This window comes from Phalangium opilio, unplaced genomic scaffold (genome assembly GCF_054372755.1).
Source record: "Phalangium opilio isolate 3A_F unplaced genomic scaffold, DU_Popi_V2 ptg000650l_1, whole genome shotgun sequence".
NCBI lineage: Eukaryota > Metazoa > Arthropoda > Arachnida > Opiliones > Phalangiidae > Phalangium > Phalangium opilio.
In genome coordinates, this window is record NW_028324245.1 from 909197 (window position 1) to 930851 (window position 21655).

At 36.6% G+C, this 21655-nt stretch overlaps 4 protein-coding genes across 4 annotated transcripts; 2 read left to right on the plus strand and 2 right to left on the minus strand.

Annotated features, from left to right (window-relative positions):
• The first annotated feature begins 429 nt into the window (after positions 1-429).
• LOC149588485 (uncharacterized) lies at positions 430-2770 on the plus strand. Its single transcript, XM_089862794.1, has 6 exons — positions 430-697; positions 781-904; positions 982-1184; positions 1252-1415; positions 1486-1596; positions 2550-2770. Exons 2-6 carry the CDS (start codon positions 783-785, stop codon positions 2643-2645), a joined length of 696 nt encoding a protein of 231 aa, XP_089718920.1. The 5' UTR covers positions 430-697; positions 781-782; the 3' UTR covers positions 2646-2770.
• Nup43 (nucleoporin 43) lies at positions 2702-5241 on the minus strand. The gene is made up of 6 exons (XM_089862785.1): positions 4992-5241; positions 4716-4916; positions 4483-4648; positions 4291-4423; positions 3095-3387; positions 2702-3021 (listed from the first exon to the last, which is right to left on the minus strand). Exons 1-6 carry the CDS (start codon positions 5118-5120, stop codon positions 2828-2830), a joined length of 1116 nt encoding a protein of 371 aa, XP_089718911.1. The 5' UTR covers positions 5121-5241; the 3' UTR covers positions 2702-2827.
• An 855-nt stretch (positions 5242-6096) lies between these two features.
• glob1 (globin 1) lies at positions 6097-11827 on the plus strand. Its single transcript, XM_089862797.1, has 4 exons — positions 6097-6578; positions 10395-10484; positions 10575-10710; positions 11228-11827. Exons 1-4 carry the CDS (start codon positions 6403-6405, stop codon positions 11378-11380), a joined length of 555 nt encoding a protein of 184 aa, XP_089718923.1. The 5' UTR covers positions 6097-6402; the 3' UTR covers positions 11381-11827.
• Positions 11808-21591, minus strand: Ire1 (serine/threonine-protein kinase/endoribonuclease Ire1). The gene is made up of 15 exons (XM_089862751.1): positions 21398-21591; positions 20988-21096; positions 20867-20903; positions 20505-20791; positions 20336-20440; positions 20015-20261; positions 19869-19950; positions 19644-19806; positions 19159-19580; positions 18349-18515; positions 17995-18284; positions 17091-17284; positions 16719-17012; positions 15346-15537; positions 11808-14212 (listed from the first exon to the last, which is right to left on the minus strand). Exons 1-15 carry the CDS (start codon positions 21491-21493, stop codon positions 13622-13624), a joined length of 3276 nt encoding a protein of 1091 aa, XP_089718877.1. The 5' UTR covers positions 21494-21591; the 3' UTR covers positions 11808-13621.
• Positions 21592-21655: the final 64 nt, after the last annotated feature.

Sequence of the window (21655 nt, forward strand, 5' to 3'; positions counted from 1 at the left end):
ATTGGCTGGAAATAAAAGGGTTGGCTGTTGGCTGGAAATTGGGCTTGTCAGGGTTTTTCTTTGGCTTTCTTTACTTAAAATACCGCCAATAGGCAGAGATCATTAGAATGCCCAAAAAACTGACAAATGGTACTGTCAAACATTTTTGTGTAGCTTATAAGTCGTCAATTTATGGTTAAATAAAGTGGTTTCATTTTGTTTTGGGTTTTAAAAATGGTGTCAGTATGTAATATGCTTTAAAATTTCTAAAAGAAAAATAAATTCCAAATTTTCACGATAAATTTTTGGCTTGTTTTTGGGCTGGATTGTTTAGATCTTAGTCAGTTTTTGGGCTTCTTTTCGAAATATATATTGGCGGTTTTTTGGGCTTGTTTCCCATTTCATTTTGGCGGGTTGAAGGTTTTCAATCTGGCATCCCTGGGGAGGTGGGCTTGATGACGTCACTAACGTCTGAGAAACGTCAACCTATGGCTTTTAAACGCGTCAGTCTTGAAATAAAAAATAGGTGATTAGGCCTAATTTGATTACCAACTTTAAAGTAAACAAATAAATAAACATTCTGAATAAAATCTTACTTTACGATATGAATAATTTAACAAATATTACTGAAACTTTTCTACATCAACCAAGGCTTAGCCGCTTTACTAATACTAAATAGCCTAGGAATATTTATTAAAATCGTTTGTTTAGGCTAAAGGTACGTCTAAACGATGATACTTAATTTTTTGTTAAAATTAAATTACGTTAATCGTAATTAAAATAAACGCAAATATTGCTCAGATATGCCTCAAATACGACCGGAATTTTGGCAACTGGGTTTGTTAATACTTTGTGTACCAGTTCAATATTATTTTGTTTATAATTGGGGTTTGAACGAAAATGCTAGAAGTTATGCCTTAAAACAGTCAGTAAAAAGCATTCATAAACATCTTAATTAAAATGGCAATTAAATAAATGGGGTTTTTCGTTTTTCGGTTTCAGAATGTTCTCAAATTTATTTAATTTCAAAGAGAAATACTTAAGTTTGGAACCGTGGAAATTATGGTGTGTCGAACTGTTATCGCAATTGAAAGATAAAAGCGTCTATCCGTGGAAACATTACAAAGAAACTATTAACAATCCTAATGGAGAATCTCCCGCTGTAGAAGTCATGAAATACAAGCAAAAGGATGGATATTTCACTAGTAATAATACTTATATAACATCTACACGTTATAAACCTTAATTTTGTGACCCTAATATCTTCTAAAGGTTCTCCCGAACCACGTTCCCCGAGAAATCCAGCGGTTAAATATAGAATAGGACAAGTTGTTGTTCATAAATCATGGAAATATCGCGGAGTTATTATAGGATGGGATGAAAAAGCTAGAGCTCCGTTAAATTGGTTGGATGAAATGCATGGAAAAGAACACCCTGTAAATTTCAAACTCAAACACAAACTCTAGGGCTAATAATTGGGCTAATTATCTGATTTGTAATTAAAAGGAATGGAGAAAAATGCCAAATTACGCAATTGCTGTTGATGTAAGAGATAGAAAATTCCCCCAAATAACTTATGTACCAGAGGTAAACATAGAGCCTGTCAAATATACAAAGGTAAAAAAAACACCAAAAGCACCTTGGTGGTAAAAGTGATGTTTAACCTAATTTTTTGGCCTAAAATTATTTCTTTTTAATTTTTAATCTAATATTTTTGGCCTACAATTATTTATTTTTAATTTTTAAGCTAATATTTTTGGCCTAAAATTTTTAATTTTTAATTTTAAGCTAATATTTTTGGCCTAAAATTTTTAATTTTAAATTTTAAGCTAATATTTTTGGCCTAAAATTATTTATTTTTAATTTTTAACCTAATATTTTTGGCCTAAAATATTTTTTTTTAATTTATTCCTAATATTTTTGGCCTAAAATTATTATTTTATTTTAACCTAATATTTTTGGCCTAAAATTATTTCTTTTTAATTTTTAACCTAACATTTTTGGCCCAAAACTATTTCTTTTTAATTTTTAACCTAACATTTTTGGCCCAAAACTATTTCTTTTTAATTTTTAACCTAATATTTTTGGCCTAAAATAATTTATTTTTAATTTTTAACCTAATATTTTTGGCCTAAAATATTTCTTTTTAATTTTTAACCTAATATTTTTGGCCTAAAATTATTTCTTTTTAATTTTTAACCTAATATTTTTGGCCTAAAATTATTAATTTTAATTTTAAAGCTAATATTTTTGGCCTAAAATAATTTTTTTTATTTTTAACCTAATATTTTTGGCCTAAAACTATTTCTTTTTAATTTTTAACTTAATATTTTTAGCCTAAAATTATTTCTTTTTAATTTTAAAGCTAATATTTTTGGCCTAAAATTATTTATTATTTTATTTTAACCTAACATTTTTGGCCTAAAACAATTTATTTTTAATATTTAACCTAATATTTTTGGCCTAAAATTTTTAACCTAAAATTATTCCTTTTTAATTTTAACCTATTATTATTATTTTTGGCCTAAAATTACTCATTATTTTTCAATTTATTAAATTTCTATTTGAAGGTAATTCACCCAGATTTGGATGACTTTTTTGAGAAATTTGACGGAGTCATTTACATCCCGAGACCTTGGCTGAGAGCTTTATACCCACGTGATTAATTAATTAAAATGTGATTTTAATTTAAAAAAAAAAAATTATCTCAAGATATTAAATATAAGGTTATTTATAAATTGTTGTATTTTTATTAATGAGAAGAAAAAAGAAAAAATTTCTTAATGAAAAAGTGAAAAAAATAATTAAAACAAAAATAAAAACTAATTAGTAATTAGTAATTAATCAATTAAGTTTTGATGTCAGTCACAACATAAATGGCTTCATTGTCACAGCCACAAATTAAGACATTGTCTTTGACATCGAGACAATTAACTGGGTTGTGTAAAGTGGGCAAGAGTGAAAATATATCCAACCGGTGTTTGGTTGCGTCACAATTTAACCAGGGATTACCAATCCCACTAATTTGGGGATTATCCAATCCTATTTAACATAATTAATCCCAATTTAATAATAATAATTAAGAAAAACCCTTTAAAAACAAAATATTAGTTACCAGTTAGCTTCCCCCCTCCTCCTCCCGTTTTGGCAGAGTTGGCCCTTTTAATGCTTGAAGCGTCCCATTGCCAAACAGTTCCATCAAAAGAACTGGTAAAAATGATATCAGGATTCCCATGATGGAATTTGACATCACTTATGGCCCCCGAATGTCCATTAAGTACAGCTACTGGGTGATAATCTTGTCTCAAATCCCAAATACTTAAATTTCCATCTTGTCCCCCGGTAGCTACAACGTGAGCTTGACTGGGATGTTGATTTAAACTCATAATTGGAGCTTGATATCCTGGTCTAATATTTAATTTTCAGTCAAAATTTAGACTTTAATTAATACAGGGTTCATACAACTTTTGGAAAACAAATTTCCCCAAGATTTCCAGGTTTTTTCCCATATACTTCCCTGAATTTTCCAGGTTTTTCCCCAGACATGGAGTATCCTATGGAGCCAATGTTAACGGAGGGGGGAGGGATAAATAGGACTATAACATACTCAAAGGATATCCCCGTATCTCCAGTAGAACCAGAGTTATGAGCCTCCAAAGTTGGGTGTAATGTTAATCCTATGGAGGGGAGTATGTTTACGTTTTGTTTAATTACTCGGCCCCTGTTTGTCGTAGCCCGAAGTTTTTAGTATGGTTAGATGGGGGATAAATAGGACTATAACATACTCAAAGGACATCCCCCTATCTCTAATATAACCAGAGTTATGAGCCTCCAAAGTATAGTGTAATGTTAATCCTATGGAGGGGGGTATGTTTATGAACATTTTGCTTAATTACTCGGCCCCTGTTTGTCGTAGCCCTAAGATCTTAGTATGGTTGGATGGGGGATAAATTGGACTATAACATACTCAAAGGACATCCCCCTATCTCTAGTAGAACCAGAGTTATGAGCATCCAAAGTTGGGTGTAATGTTAATCCTATGGAGGGTTTGTTTGTTTACGTTTTGCTTAATTACTCGGCCCCTGTTTGTCGTAGCCGCACGTTTTTAGTATAGTTAGATGGGGGATAAATAGGACTATAACATACACAAAGGACATCCCCGTATCTCTAGTAGAAACAGAGTTATGATCCTCCAAAGTTGGGTGTAATGTTAATCCTATGGAGGGGGGGGGGGTATTTTATTTATTTCCCCAATTTTCCCTGTTTTCCAGGTTTGTATGAACCCTGTTAAAATAAATGAAGTATCCTTACAGGGAGAATGTTTTGGCGGGTGTATTAGACTTGCTTTTCAAGTCCCACATTTTTAAATGTCCCCTGGAAGTTCCCACAACTAATTCTTGTTGTCTGACGTAAGAGACGCAAGTTAAGGAGCAACTTTCAGAATCTGAGGAATTGTTTTTAATTACAAATTAATTACTGAGAGATGAGGTATTTAATTTTTACCTTTAATAACTAAGGGAGTTTTTCTATTTATATTTAAGGTTATAATCCTTCCATCTTCTCCTATGCTACTAATTTCATCATTTTTAGAAGCCAAACCGGTACACGGTGCTTTATCAATGGCAAAATGATGAATTTTATCCCAACTTTGAGTTAAAATTAAACTTTCCTATACAAAATTACATTTTGAAAGTAATTAAATTAAGGAATACATCTAATGTATAATTAATACCTGCCTCTTTCTCAAATTTATAAAGATTAACGGAACCAAAACTCGAAGCGGAAATTAAAAAATCTGCTGATAAAAAGTCTAAAGCGGTTACGTCTCCTTTATGAACAGTTTCAAATAAAAGCTTTATCTCCCCATTGTTGCTATTATCCTCGCTATCATTATCATCAATTACACACGGAATATTCCATAATGATATATTGTTAACCTATTAATTTTATTTTAATTAATTAAGGTTTAATTACCCTAAATAATTATTCAAAAATGATGCGGATTTACATACATCATCATCCCAACTTCCTGAAACAATCATATGTACATCTTCGTTTTGTAACACGTTTGACGTATGGTTTGGTCTCCATTTAATTTTACTAACTTTACGAGATACGAATGAAACCGAAATTTCACTCATTATTTAAATAATTTAACTCCGTACACAAAATTAAATTAGGTAATTCAAAAGGCCCTCCACAAGTCCACAACATCAAGAAGCAGACGACTAATGTATTTATTCACGTGGGCTCACTCTTAGCCAATCATGTCTTTCAAAATCAATTCGAATTTCGAAGTGTCTATTTTGGCCCGGTTTCCAGGCGAAATTAGGCATTTGGACCGGTTTCCGGGCCTAAATAGCTGGCATTGAAAAGATTGCTATTTTGGCCCGGTTTCCAATGACCAATGACTCCCTTAGTTTAAAAAAAAATATGGGACATTTTAAAATTTTATTGGACCATGTCCAGTGTCCCGCGGTTATTTCCGGCTGCCTTTATCGCCCCCCCCTCTTTAGGGACTGCAAAGTGCAAACAAAAGCCCTTAAAAAGTACTATTCGCACAGCCCTAGCCAACGCAGCCAATGCCATGGAGAAGGAAATTCGAGCTCCTAGTTGTAGTCCAAACTGAACTAAACCCACGGTACAAATGGCGCCAAATTTAAACACCATTTTAGCATGACAATGCGTAAATTCATTTTAATTGCGAAATACGAAGCAATATTCAAGATAATTTCAAGAAATATTTATAATAATTAGGTCATTGGACTAGTGTTAGATAAAAAAATAATTTAAAGAAATGTCTTTTTCAAAAGAATAATTACAAATTAAAATTCTCTTAAAGTTCCTATCTATGAAAATGATGATTTTCCAATAAAAATTGCATCACAAGAATGTTTCCTTCCAAATATAGACCGAAGAAGTCTTTCAAAGCGCCTTGGGCGAAGGTAATAAACTAATTTCGTCTTTTACATGATGCGTAAACGAAAATTCGCAAAATAGCGGGAGAAATATATTTCCGAGGAACGGGGGACCAAATCCTACTACACTTAGTCGAAAGAATTATTTTTGGAAGGATTTCTACCAAGAGCAAAACCCTAGACCAATCCTCTTTCTTAAACTCGCGCGGGAAGTTTCAAACGCTAGAATTTTTAACACCAAAATACGCGGAAAACTTTCCTCTTTTCCCGCCTAATCTGGTTTTGGTTGCGTCACTGAGAGACGGCTCCGGAGAAAAACGCGGGTTGGGTTTTCCCGCAAAACTTTAAACTCGTCGAGCGTAAGAAGACAAAATAAATTTACCCGAGCTCAGACAAGAACAAGACACTGCGACTGTCCTTGCCAAGAGATAAATATAAGAAAGTTATCTCTACTGTATTTCAAAGCGGTTACTTAGCGCGAGTTTAATTTAAATTTACCGTTTAAATGGGCGGATTACTGAGTTACATTTGGGGTCCGAGTTGGGGCCCTCCTGATGACCCCTCGATGGACATTCCCGATGAAGGAACTGGACTGACCCCTAGAGAAAAGAAGGCGGTACGAGAAACGTGGGCACTTGTACAAGCGGATTACAAAGCCAGTGGAATCGCCCTATTTGTAAAGTAAGTTATTTTTAATGTAACGAGACGGTTTTGACCGTTCAGGGCAGTTTCCAACTTTCGCCTCTTATTTAATACCTAATGCCCAAGAGAGTGTCCCAAGAGAATACTGCCATGGTCACGCTACCACACACCAAAATTTCAGTCAGTTTCTAAGACATCTTAGCAATAATCTTTGAACTTATTCATAACCTAATTCGACGTTAAAATCCCCATAGTGTATATGGGAAAATGGTTCTGGGAAAAATGGCATGGGAACTGAATTCCCGCGGTCTCGTAAAACAAACCAGATGGTATGACAGTCCGCTTCTCAAATTACCAATACCACCACCTAAGTCAGTTGGCGTGACGCAAAGTCTAGAAACACTTGGGAGGAAAGATTTCGTGACATTGCACTTTTTATCTTCCTGAAAATTTAAAATACTTCTTAAAAATGACTAAAGATCCTCAATTATTTGTTACGCAATTGAAAATTCTTCTGGTTCCGGGAAATAATTTCAATTCGTTAGATAATTTAGATTCAAGGTGCAATAGGCAAAACGAACTAATTAGATAAGTTAGCAAATTAAATATAACTCAAGGGGTTATTAAGAATAGAGAAAAGATAAGAAAAAAATTAAGCATTTCCCACTAGGCTTAGAGAACATTTATCTTGTACATAATATTACAGAGGTTAACTACTAAGGCTCGACTACGTAGATATTTACTTAATAAATATGGAAATATTTTATGGCTAATACATTTTTATCTCGTTTAAATAATGTTGCCTCTTAATTCCGAGCAAAAGAGACTACATGGAAGTATTAGCTTAACGGGGGGGGGGGAAATTTCAAGACGATTAGCTACTATTCCTTTCAAGGACGGGAAACCAGCAGAGTCAAGAAAAATTATAGCCTAACTTCCCTCTAACTAGTCTCCCCAAAGAGATAGAGATAAGATACCAGGAACAGCTTCAAAAGGTTAACTGTCTGCCAAGAGTCCCAGCAGATAATAGATTGAGATCAGAGATGCTTTATGAATTTCAAAACAAGCTATAAGAGAATCATATCCTCTATATTTTCATATAATACACTCGTAAATTGGATCGGTTATTGATTCTTTATCGAGGAATGAAAAGATACAGGGTCGATTAAAACTATCTGACCCTTCAACCAAAAACCGCGCCAAAACGAACATTTTTTTTTTGTATGGAGTTCAGAAAGTGTCCGATAATTGAAACTTGTCATTAGGCACGAACTCAAATATTTCCTAATTGGGGAAAAGTTTAAAAAAAGATGCTCATTATATTCTTTTATTGGCAAGCCTCTCTAGGGGAGGGCGAAAATCGAAAATTCTCTCTTTTATAAAAAAAAAGTGGGATAGTTGTTGTTAAAACTTTTAGCCTTTTAGGGGGGGGGGCTGTGTCAAAGCTTGAAGCAAGCACTCTAGGTCGTAAGTTGAACGGAGTTGCTTCAAATTTTTAACAAATAAGGTACACGCGTACCTTAGTAACATCTTTTTTAAGAGATTTTTAATAGAATTAAAATTCCCCAAAGCTTATACGTAAAAAGACTAAATCATTTTTCCGAGAAAATTTTTAAGCCGACTAAATCCCGAAGAGTGAAAGGCAGCGAGTGTAGTAGGGTAGGTGTAGCGAAGCGCCCAGCGGCCCAGGTACAAAGCTTTTACAGGGCTTGGATTACGAAATTTTCTAATTAGTTTTCATTTTTCAATAGACAGTTTTTTTCCTCTCAATAAAGGAGGCCCAAGGATATAGAAAAGTTAGGAACCACGCTGTCCCTAGCGTATTTCGTTAGTACAGGCGCGCATGTATCTTTCTTTGACGAGGCCAAATAAATTAGTAAATTTGAACCCCAAACATATAATAACAAGTCGTTCCATCCTATCAAAGGATAATTACGTTTGCGGTTTATTACTAAAGATATTGACTGACAACGAGAAAATAGGGTAACCGAAATGGGCCTCACCATTCTTAATAAAGACTATAAAAATAAATATATCGAAAGATTTTTAGCAGTTCTAGATATACGCGAGGGATTTTCGCTTAATTCTAGGGTAGTTCTTTAGTAATTGAGCGATTAGGAAAATTTCCCCGATAGAAAGAATAAAATATCTGGGAATAGTTTCCTAGTCGCTCAAAGACTACAATTTGTTAGGCTCAAATTTAAGAATAAGATTTCGCGCCAGTTTTTAAACGGGAAAGAAAACACGTGGTACCAGTTTGATTACTTCAACTTGCGAAATCAACTTTCAAATAAATAATAACCTCCAGCTGCGCGCGCACTTTTTATCGAATATATAAAGGTAATTATAATCAAAGTGGCTCGCTCATTCGCTAGGAAACGCTTCTTAAATTGCGAAAGAAAACCTTTGAAGAAACCCCGGGACGCCCCGTGCACCAAAACAATGATTCGATCTTGTTTATTTCTACAGATGAGCAGCGTGAATGTCTTTTAAAATAACATTCCATAGTTAAAAGCCCTCGAATAATTCTCGACCTAAATGGCTGTCAAAAAATGTTGAAAGACAACAAGGCAGCAGGCGCCTTATGGCAAACTCTCTCTCTCTCGCTCTCTCTGGAGATGTACTACCCCGGATCAACAGACACCCACAATTCTTTAAGTTAATTGACATTTAGCCCTCGATAAGAGAGATTCCTTAAATTGTGACTCCGGCAGTCAAGATATAAAAGTTAGGAACAAAAAGAAGTGACAGATTTCAAGGGGGGGGGAGGGAGGGAAAACTAGGCCAATTTTAAGAAGCACTGTCTTTGGCGTCACTCCGTTTTTGGTGGATTTTTAAGTCAAACTAATTTAGAGAAAGGAGGCACCCTTTTTTTTCAGGTGCCAAATTCCCCGAGGTTTTCCCTGACCAGCGAAATATATCAATTTCCTTTGGAAAATGTTTCAAATTGATTTCGCGACGAGTTTTATACGAAAATTCAAAAACCGAATATTTTTTCTTTAGCCTAAGGGTGTTTTTTTTTATATATCCGAGGTGGGGATTTTGAAGGCGCCCACTTTACAACATCACCGCGCAAAGTAAACGATGACTTGAAAAAGATTCGGGTTTATTTGGTTTTCAATCTATTTTTACTCGGCGCGCTTTCGCTTCTTTTACTTCTTTGGTAGGCATAAATCGTTTACGGAAATTTACATTAGGCATGAAGCTATAATAAACATTTGACTGAAACTCGGTCGCGGCGCAATTAGCTCTTTGTCCTTGGGAAACTAATTTTAAAACACCGCTAGCTATCTTCGTTAACTAATCGAGCATCCCTAACTATACTTCCTAACTCGCCATCATAACTTGGACTAAATCCAACATTGAAATTATATTTAAATCCTCCTTAAATATGGGCAAAAGAAAAACCTTAACTTGTTAATGCCAAAATGTAAGCGCCACACTACAATATTATTACGATTATTATTTTCTAACACCTGGTTTTATTAAGAAACGTAATTGAATTTCAAATGCGAGTCACTAGCCGCGGGATGTCCTGAAAAAAGGCTAAGAATAAAATCGAGTTTACCCCGAATATTTGTCAAACTTCACGCTCATAGGATAAACGCATTATCACTTAGTACTTAAGAGCTAAATTATTTTAATTAAGGGGTAACTTGAAACTTTGCCTACAGACTAATTAATATTCTTTGGTAGGTTGAATAAATTCAGGCTCACCGCTATGTCTAATGTGGTCATAAAAATACTCATTTTGCTAAAAAGGAATTTCCTCTCTCGCAATTTCGTTTTTCTCAATTTCCGCATTATAAATTGCTCATATTTTCTCTTTCTTTCTTTCTTTCTTTTTTATTGCAGGTTCTTCAAAACCTATCCGGAATATCAGAAACATTTTAAAGGTTTCGCGACGGTACCCTTGGATCAATTACCTACCAACCCCCGTGTTCAGTAAGTACCGTCCGTCCGTACCTGGCGAACCAAATTCAAAACACGCTGCGGTAGAATTATTAAACGTAATTTCTTATTTTATTGACACAGCGCTCACGCCGCGGCAGTTTTATACGCTCTAACTTCATTCGTTGACAACTTGGACGACGTGGCCTGTTTAAAGGAAATGCTATTGAAAACGGCTAAGAACCATTACGGACGAGGCGTAGTGGTTCAACAATTCGAGGTAGAGAGAGAGAGAGAGAGCTCTTAACAATCTTTACGCAATACCCTATTCATCCTTACATCAAGCAAGCTTGATTCATCTCCTATTGTCTAACGCGACACCAAGAAGTTATATCAGTATCTCAGAGAGAGGGTATAAGATGCCTTTGTATTCGCGCGCCATAGTCCCAGTCCCCCTTTCTAAATACAAGGGGGGACGTAAAAGGAGGCGCCGGGCTATTTCGCTGCCTCTCCTCAGTCTGTAATTTTCGTCACTCGCGTCGTCGCGCTGACGGAGTTTTCAAGAACCAATGAGATGCTGCTGGTTGTAATTTAGGGGCGGCGGGGATCAACTCCGGACCTACTATACGTTTGGACTGGAGATAAAGCTGGAAATCTGGCGAATTTATACCTTCTCTCTGAGATACTAGATATAACTTCTTGGCGACACCAAATAATAATTCCCCGGCAAAGTTGCGTAAAAGAATTAATAATTTGATAATATTTTTTCTTTTTGCTTTCTTTAATAATAATTATAGCATTTGGCTGAAGTAATTCTGGCATTTATGGCGGAACGTTTTGGTAGCAAGATAACGCCAATCGCGGTCGAAGGATGGACCAAAACACTGACCGCGGTCAATTCCATCATAGGAGAAGGATTGGAGAAAGCTAAAAAGGGGCAACTAGAATAATATGATAATAGAATCACACCCATTATCATTTTAAGTCTTTGAGATTTCACCCAATATATGTTTTTATATAGTAGCACCATTTTGGCTGTGCCTTATTTTTATAACGATGTACGCGATTGACCGACCGAATTACCCCCCCCCCCAATTCCCTCTGCCCCAACCCCTTTAAAAAAAAACCAATTAATTTATAAGTATTAAAACCAGCGTAATTAGTTAGTTGTTAGGAAAAACTTAACTATTGAAAGATATAATTGCAATAAGAAGTGTTTTAACTAACAAAAAAAACCCCCTGTATTTTGATGAGTTTTTAGGCCTAATTGTCTAATTATATTATTTTGTAATACGTGTTTAATTATTCCCAGTGTACAAATTTTAATTAAGTATTTATAAGTATAAGTATAAGCATGTGTAAGCAAAAAATAAAAGATTTGTTTTCAACGCTGTTGACATGTTTGTTTGTCGTTTATTTATTTATTTGTTTTTTTGTCATCGTTAAATGTTTACAGTAAAACGTTCTATAGAAAACAGTTTGAGATGTATATATATAAATTGTCTGTTATTGTAGAAACGATAGTAGATAAATGACTTTCAATTCTTACGAAATATACAATTTGATACGATCATTGTTGTTGTTGTTTGTGTAACATTTCATCTCGTGTGTTCCCGATTTTGTTTATGTATTTACAAATATATTTACACTCCTCATTATGATAGTATATATTTATGAATCTAGGTATTTTTTTTAAATACGTCTCGTACTTAAACAGGTGTTTGAAAATAAACTATAAAGTTACCCAACTCTAAAGAAAGTGGAATGTTAAAATAGATAACAGAGACTGCGCATGCGTTAGTACGTACTCCTAATAGACCGTTCCATAAATTACAGAAGAGAAGTAAAGACCACATGTTAAAATAGATAACAGAGGCTGCGCATGCGTTAGTACGTACTCCTAATAGACCGTTCCATAAATTACAGAAGAGAAGTAAAGACCACATGTTAAAATAGATAACAGAGGCTGCGCATGCGTTAGTACGTACTCCTAATAGACCGTTCCATAAATTACGGAAGAGAAGTAAAGACCACATGTTAAAATAGATAACAGAGGCTGCGCATGCGTTAGTACGTACTCCTAATAGACCGTTCCATAAATTACGGAAGAGAAGTAAAGACCACATGTTAAAATAGATAACAGAGGCTGCGCATGCGTTAGTACGTACTCCTAATAGACCGTTCCATAAATTACGGAAGAGAAGTAAAGACCACATGTTAAAATAGATAACAGAGGCTGCGCATGCGTTAGTACGTACTCCTAATAGACTGTTCCATAAATTACAGAAGAGAAGTAAAGACCACATGTTAAAATAGATAACAGAGGCTGCGCATGCGTTAGTACGTACTAATTTTGGAATATCTCCTAATAGACCGTTCCATAAATTCCAGAAGAGAAGTAAAGACCACATTGGGGGGGGGGGGGAAAGGTCACCAAGAATCGGTTGGCGCCAGGAAAATAACCACGCCCCCCCTGCACGTCGTTGCTTTCTCTTCAAGTAACTTATGAAATGGTCTATTCCGACTTTTAAGTCATTGTCGAATAAAATAGCCCTTAGTATTATTAAAAGTTTTTAGTAGTAAAAATAAGATTTTGACTAGACACGGATGGTTGGGGGAAAGAATACGAAATTACAAAAAAAATATTGTACGATGATAAACTCCTCCTTTATTTATCCCCCCCCCCAAAAAAAACCCCGATTGTTGTTATTTTAACAATTTAAAGCTATTATAAAACGATTGTAAAAATTAACGACACGTGACGCGTGTTTGTAAGGTTTCATGCATTGAGTCAACCAATAAAAACGCTCGCGAACCCTCCGTGGAAAGAAACCATCCACCCACGTGACCCCAGACGTTTAAATAGACATTTAAAACTCCCAACCAACCAACCAACCAACCAACCAACACCCGACCTAAATGACTATAATTTAAAACCGTAACATAAATAAAATTATCCTTTTTTATTTTTTTCAAAAACTAAATATTTAGTTAATTAATTAGATTAAGACAAGCACCTTTTAATTAAAATATTGCCAGTCCACCCTTATAGGATCCGATAGATAGGCTAATGTCACCTCGCGTTAATTCCCCCATAGAGCTTAATACAGTTCAAATAGGGGAACTGCCATTATTCGATTGCCGAAATGGAAATCAAAATGTTAACAAAGAATTTGAAAATATGATAAATCTCATTCGATGGCTATTTCCGATATTTTAAGCTCGTTGACTAATTCGGTGGCGGAATCTTTCGGCGACGATTTTTTATTTCCGCCATTCCGTTTGCGATATTTTTTCTTGATCGGCAATAAAAGCATCTTATCAGCGTCAGATTTTTCATTGAGCAAAGAGTTTTGTCGCGCGGTAGGATAATCGTCCTCGAAAACCGTAATTATTTCGGTATTTTCAACAGTTTCCGCGGCGACGATATTAGTTTCCGCGACGGTATTAATTTCCGCGACGGTATTAATTTCCGCGGCGGCGGTATTAGTTTTCGCGGGCGACTTTGTCGTGACTTTTTTCGGCAACCAATAACTGTTGGCGTTAGTTTTGAGTTTTTCGCGCAATTTCGCGGTGAAATTCTCTAAGGCGATTGTTCGTGTTAAAAGCGATTCGCGATCGTAATAACGGCCGAGCAAAGTTTCGCTTTTGCAGATTTGCAAGGCTAAGTAAGTGTGCAATAACAAATGCGGAAAACGCGACGTGAAATAAGTAAGAAAACCTTCGGGTAAATCGCCCAAAGATTTTTGCACCTCTTCGGGTAGTTCTTGATAATGATGTTTCTGAATTTCACATTCAAAATCTCAGCTATTTTTCATTTTAACAATAGAGCTATCTCAGAAGCCTTAGTGTGACGTCACCCATGCTATTTGCCCATAGAACCTAAGTGGCAACAAAGCTAAGCCCCAGACATTTTACCTAGGCACTGACGTCACAACTGAGATAGCTCTATACGGGCTTCGGGGTTGCCACAATAGAGAGCTTTGAGCTTTGCTAAGATGTACATTTATTGGGATAAAATGGCCCTGGGGCACGTTAACCCCTAGGGCCACCCTGGAAAGTTTTCAAATCGTAGTCCATCTCAGGATAAAGCTACCATAGAACCCATAAATTGGGCCAAATAAATTTAACCTTGACAGGGGCTTTCAGAAGCTGAATAATAAAAGTGGGATGTCGTCTTTGAGCCAAGGAAAGTTTTAAAACTCGGGAGGAGGATGGTCCCCCGTGGTGTTGGTTTGGTCCCACCTCCTTTCCCGTTTACTACCCCGGGCCCGCACCTAGTTTGAACTTGAAAGTTGACACACGGGCAAATTTTTTTATTTCCAGATCATTTTTGGTATGTTTTTAAATTTTTCCGCTTATTCCAGATACTTTTTGGCCTATTTTTAAATTCGAGAACAATTCCAGATAGTTTTTGTCCTATTTTCAAATTCCCCAATTACTTCAGATACTTTTTGGCCTATTTTTAATTTCGAGAAAAATTCCAGATCATTTTGGCCTATTTTCAAATTCCCCAATTATTTCAGATCATTTTTGGCCTATTTTCAAATTTTCCGATTATTCCAGATACTTTTTGGCCTATTTTTAAATTCGAGAACAATTCCAGATAGTTTTTGTCCTTTTTTCAAATTTCCCAACTATTCCAGATACTTTTTGGCCTATTTTCAAATTTCCCAACTATTCCAGATACTTTTTGGCCTATTTTCAAATTTCCCCATTATTCCAGATACTTTTTGGCCTATTTTCAAATTTTCCGATTATTCCAGATCAGTTTTGGCCTATTTTCAAATTTTCCGATTATTCCAGATACTTTTTGGCCTATTTCTAAACTTCCCGACTTTTCCAAGTTCTCCCCTGAGCTGTGGCAACCCCCCCCCCCGAAGTTTATAATAACAATAACAATAATTGGACTTACTTTATTTCTGAGGGCTCGAAGTAAATCTCTGACTGAATGACCTTTATAGGTTCTAAATTTCCTTAAATCAGCTTGTAGCTCCTCGGTAATGCAGGACCTCCAGTCGCCTCTGACAACGGGGAACCCTCCCTTCTCTAAAGCTTTAACTAAAGGACTGTCCAAAGGTTCTTTCTCTATTCTATCACTGACATCCTAACGAAAACGAGAGTCAACAGATACATTTTAGAACCTGATAAATACCAGGGGTCGGAGGACGGTTGTCCCCACTCCCCCTACAGTTCGCTAAAAATCTCTTTAAAACCTACATAGAAAATCTCGGAATCCCAAAAATATCACTTCGATATATAAAAAAACCCCAAATCTCGCCTCGAAATAAAAAAAACCCAAATCTCGCCTCGAAATATAAAACAAAACCCCAAATCTCGCCTCTAAATATAAAAAAACCCAAATCTCGCCTCTAAATATAAAAAAAACCCCAAATCTCGCCCCTAAATATAAAAAAACCCCAAATCTCGCCCCAAAATATAAAAAAACCCCAAATCTCGCCTCAAAATATAAAAAAACCCCAAATCTCGCCCCAAAATATAAAAAACCCCCAAATCTCGCCTCGAAATAAAAAAATCCCCAAATCTCGCCTCGAAATAAAAAAACCCCCAAATCTCGCCTCGTAATAAAAAAACCCCCAAATCTCGCCTCGTAATAAAAAAACCCCCAAATCTCGCCTCGTAATAAAAAAACCCCCAAATCTCGCCTCGTAATAAAAAACCCCCAAATCTCGCCTCGTAATAAAAAACCCCCAAATCTCGCCTCGAAATATAAAACAAAACCCCAAATCTCGCCTCTAAATATAAAAAAACCCAAATCTCGCCTCTAAATATAAAAAAACCCCAAATCTCGCCCCAAAATATAAAAAAACCCCAAATCTCGCCCAAAATATAAAAAAAACCCCAAATCTCGCCCCAAAATATAAAAAAAAACCCCAAATCTCGCCCCAAAATATAAAAAACCCCAAATCTCGCCCCAAAATATAAAAAAAAACCCAAATCTCGCCTCAAAATATAAAAACCCCCAAATCTCGCCCCAAAATATAAAAAACCCCCAAATCTCGCCTCGAAATAAAAAAACCCCCAAATCTCGCCTCGAAATAAAAAAACCCCCAAATCTCGCCTCGTAATAAAAAACCCCCAAATCTCGCCTCGTAATAAAAAAACCCCAAATCTCGCCTCGTAATAAAAAAACCCCCAAATCTCGCCTCCAAATAAAAAAAAACCCAAATCTCGCCTCAAAATCGCGTACATTTAAAATTCTGCATGTCCGACCCCTCGGAAAGAAGTAAAGGGGTTGGACGGTTGTCAAGATCATAATCAACTTACTTGAAAAAAGGCCAGTTGTTTCTCTTTGGACCAAAAAATGGGATGTTTTAAGACAGCGTGAATTGTAGGCCTTTCTTCAGGTTTCTTTTCCAACATGATAGAAATGAGACTTCGTTCCACGCAATAAACGTCCCCGATTCCATCCGGATCTAATCCATCTTGGAAAGCGTCCAGTTTGAATTCGCCATTCAAAATGTTCGATTGTTGACGTAGAGATTCTCCAAATGGATGTTTTCCACCCGAAATGACGTAGTAAAAGACGCAACCCAAAGAGAAAATGTCAACCGCGTACGTCTAAAAGTAAAGCGTCGTCTCATTTTCAAGCCGCCTTCACAAATTTAACCCCCCCCTAAAACATTGGCTAAAATTTACCGTTCGACTTTCTCCCGTCATCATCTCAGGGGCGATCCAACCTTCGGTTCCAGTCGCCCCCGATCTTCTAGAAAACGAGACTCTCCCTTGAGCCAGTTTTTTACAAAGCCCAAAATCGGATATCATAGCTTTTACTTCCCCTTTGGCATTTGCCACCGATATCAGAACATTTTGAGGTTTAATATCTCGATGCACTAATCGCAAAATTGTCAAAGAAAAAAAAATTTTTGACACATTGAGAAACAAGTGCAAAAATAATTTCGCAATACTACGTGTGGTTTACAATGTGCTAAGCGTGTACATTGGTTCGCGTTCATTATAAATTGTATGCCGAGTACTTAAGAAATGCCTCCCAATTAGCCTTATTCCTGATCAGCGCCACCTACCCATAGCGGCGACTTTGAGAACTACTGTAAGCGGCAAGCCAATCAGATGTCTGGTGACGTCACTGACTGGCACTCTCGGGTCTTACCAAAAATGACGTCACCAGATTTTAGCGACATCTGGTTGGCTTGCCGCTTACAGTAGTTCTCAAAGTCACCGCTATGGGTAGATGGCGCTGATCAGGAATAAGGCTAATTGAACTCTCGGGTAATTCAGGGGCCTCGACAGGATAAGCCCCGCCAATTCTGCCCAAAAACTAAATCCATCAATTGAAGGGGTTCCAGATTTCTATTTTTAGCCTACTAACGCGACTACTCGCACCCCCCCCCTCCCCCACCCCGAGTCCCAGTAAAGGAGGGCAAGTTGGAAGCTGATTACGGACGGATCTTTTCATAACCTGTTTCTTAACATCCGTGTTTTTCGCGTTACAGGGTTACACACACACACACACACACACACACAGAGACAGACAGACACGTTACAAATAGATGAAAAAAATGTTGGAAATTAGTAAAATTACCAATTTTAAGGGAATGTAGATGAGCCAATCCCGAAGTAGCTTGCTCTAAAAGCGTCATGGGGCAAAGATTTCTTCGATCAAAATTGGGATTCTCAACGTAATCTTTTAAAGTGGCTATGCAAAGTTCCAAGGCAATGTAACGAAATTGTTGATCTTCTTCCATACAAAAATAACGAATGACATTGGGGTGTTCGTCAGATTCCCTCAACAAATCCACCTCCCGATTCGCGAAGACGAAACATTCGGGCAAGATTCTTTTAATAGCCGCGTCTCGATTGTCAAATTGTCCCCTTCAAAAAGATGACAATTCAACTTAACAAACCCCCGATTCCCGAAAGACAAATCGAATCTTACTTGAAAACAAAAGTTCCTTCGCATCCGTGTCCAAGAACATCTTGCGTGTTGAAAGTTATCTTCCCAATTCTATAATTTCCTTCTGGTAAACCTTCTAAGACCGATAAATTACTCGAAGTCGCAGTCGCGGCGTTTCCACTTCTGGAAGTTCGCTGATATTCTTTCGCCTACGCAACAAAAATTACGCGTGTCGAAAACATCAAATAACAAGTCACGCAAATCGAGTTTTGTTTCCTATTAGATACGCGTGGTTGGTGTGTGCGTGAAGGGGCGTCTTAGCCTTGTGCGAGCTAACCTAGTATGGTACACGGTACACGTGTTTTCTAACTCGCTAAGTAATGGTTGGGTTATAATTGGTAGCGTAATAAAATATATACCAGCAAAAGAACGAATTGCCCCTTTAGTCTGTCAATCAATCAATCAATCAATGGACCACCCATGGAACCGAAGGGTAAAATACTTTTGCAAACGCGAACTGAGGGGTAAAATAAAACCAATTTCTTGCTTTCCCAATTCAAGTTTTAAGCCGCTTGTACATCTTGTATCAACCAGTTCCTGGCCACGCCTATTTTCGTGTTCCCAGGGTACACCAAAATACTTTTGTAAATGCGAACCGAGGGGTAAAATAAAACCAATTTCTCGCTTTCCCAATTCAAGTTTTAAGCCGCTTGTATCAACCAGTTCCTGGCCACGCCTATTTTTCGTGTTCCCGAGAACACCAACAAACACACACACACACACACACACACAAACAGTATTCCATAAGCTAGGTTTGGTTACATAACCACACCAGGTAGATAAAAAACTTACTTGTGGATATAAATAAATGACACAGATGGTTAAAATAGCCAATAAAACAAAGAGAATCAAAGAGACTCCCGAAACATCAGTGACAATATGGACGGAAGTAAGAGGTATGGCCGCGTATTTGCTTTTATTGTAATCTTCCGCGTAAATCTTATTCTTCTTCTTGTCACTACTATCATCCGCAAAGGAAAAAGCTTCGGAAACGGTTTCATTTCCTCCTTTTCCATTGACTTCTTCCTTTTCCTTGGTTTGTGAACTGGTATTGTGCTCAGAATCATTGATTTTAAGTTCAGGGGAAGGAGGTTCAACGGGAATAGAGTAAGGAGGAGCTTCAGGTTTAGAGTAAGGAGGAGCTTCATTTCTCCAAGCAATTTGAGGTCTCGGGTTTATATTGGCTGGAGAAGATTGGGGAATCTCGTAATAACCTAAGGAGAGATTTCAATTAAATTACGATCGAATAGAGGAGGGTAATTAAGATTAAGATTTACCAAGAATAAGAACATTCTTGTCTGGTTTTTTTATCTCCTCCTGATCAATTTTTATCTTAGTGACAGTTGGTGTTGCATTTTCAGCTTCAACAAAAACTGTTTCATCCTCACTAGGAGGTAAAGTTGAATCTTTGGGGCCTTCCAACAATAATTTATTCCAGGGCTAAACAAAATTTAATAGCGCGCGATTAACAATAGTGTCCGTCAAAATTAAGCTATACTAACCTTCAAAACGGGTTGGTTTTCATCTACAAGGGATGGTAAAGCGTAAGGACCGTGTTCATATTCTCCAATGTATAATGCGGGACTAAAGTACAAGTTTTTTTAAAGCTTTAACATCTTTCAAAACAATTTTTTAAACTACGGCGTACTAGAGTTTAGTTTCCTGATCAGGTTCCAGGAGTCTATTCTTCCAGTCACGCGAGGAAACTCTACTGGTCAAGTGATTCAAAGTGTCTGGATCAACGCTGGTAATGGATAATCTCCTCAAACCTTCATTTACAAGGAGATACATCCCAACAACGGGAGCTCCGTAGTCAAGATCCCAAACCAACTGACCAGTTACTTTATTAATTGTTAATATTCTACCAGTTGAACTAGAACTAAAATGGGCTAAATCTATAATACAAAGACAATATGTGTATTTTCACACGAGTTCAGGCCCTCAAGTTGTTAATATTATGTTTATATACCATAATCTTGACTGGCTTCGTGATTTCTATGAGACGAATAGTCAAAAAACGTAACATTCCAAGTTTTGGTTCTTGTTTTGCTATCGTACATTGTTATGTGATATTCTATAGACAAATTCATCGTTAAAGGCCCATTTTGGTCAAATTTTAAACAATTAAAGCTAACTACCGGTTCTTCCAATAAATATTGAATTGACTGCTGCCGGACATATTTTATCAGAGCTAGTGAATGATAATTTCTCTACTTTGGAGCCGGTTGTCGGGTCAATAGCGAACCAAGTATCAATTTTTTTGCCAGTGTAAAGAATACCATCACTGCTTTTGCAAGGTGATGCCGCTACCAACTCGGGTATTGTAAATGGTAGCTTTTTCAATGATCCTTTCCTACTTTTTTTGGTACCGACACTACTATACGCGTATAAACTACCATCTTTTGGATCAGGTAGAAATGTTTGACTATGCAAAATTGTTTAACAGAGTCAGGTAAACTACGTTCAACCCCTTCCCTGTAAGCTTAGCTATTATATCTACCTTTGTTCCGGGTCAAATGGAACTTTTAAAACTGGTTCTAGATTAACCAAAGGTAAACCCCATTAATAAATTATTCTTTATTTCATCAACTGCGTGTGTGATCTTTGCCATTATCATATACCTTCTTTTAGTGCCCATTTGATAGCACCAGTGCTCTTGTGAACGGCGTAAAGCGCTCCATCTAGAGTCGATACTAAGATAGTTGGATCCAAAACTTCTAGATTTTGATGCTAAATAAATATTTTTGAAGTATCCGTGTCAAAACAAAGTGCTTTAGGAAGCCATCATACCCCCCCCCCCCTTACAGCAAGCCCCGTCAAATAATGGTTTACATAGTCAAAACAACTTTGATTTACATAATACACAAGGTATAAGCATTAAATAGTTACACTCATTTAAACAATAACGGGTTAACTAAAATATTAGCAATAATTTACATCAATTTATTGGATATTACATCACATATTTGCAAAAAAACAAAAGGACCAAGGCTTAGCGCCAAACACAACCAACGCGGGTTTAGGAACTTACCAAGTCTTCCGTCGTGCATGACCCCAAGTTTAACCCATTTAATAATAATACCTTAATAATTAATTTAACAAATACAATTTGATTTTCCCATTTCATTTTTGTTTAAGACGATTAAATGGATTTCATCCGTAAGCCTCGTTGTCACATGTGACTCGAGAAAAAATGTTTTTAGTACTGACAGGCTGACAGCAGAAGTTGAGAGTGCGTTCGGTGCCTTCATCAATGCCTTCACGGGGTTGCAACGCGATGATAGCGTGA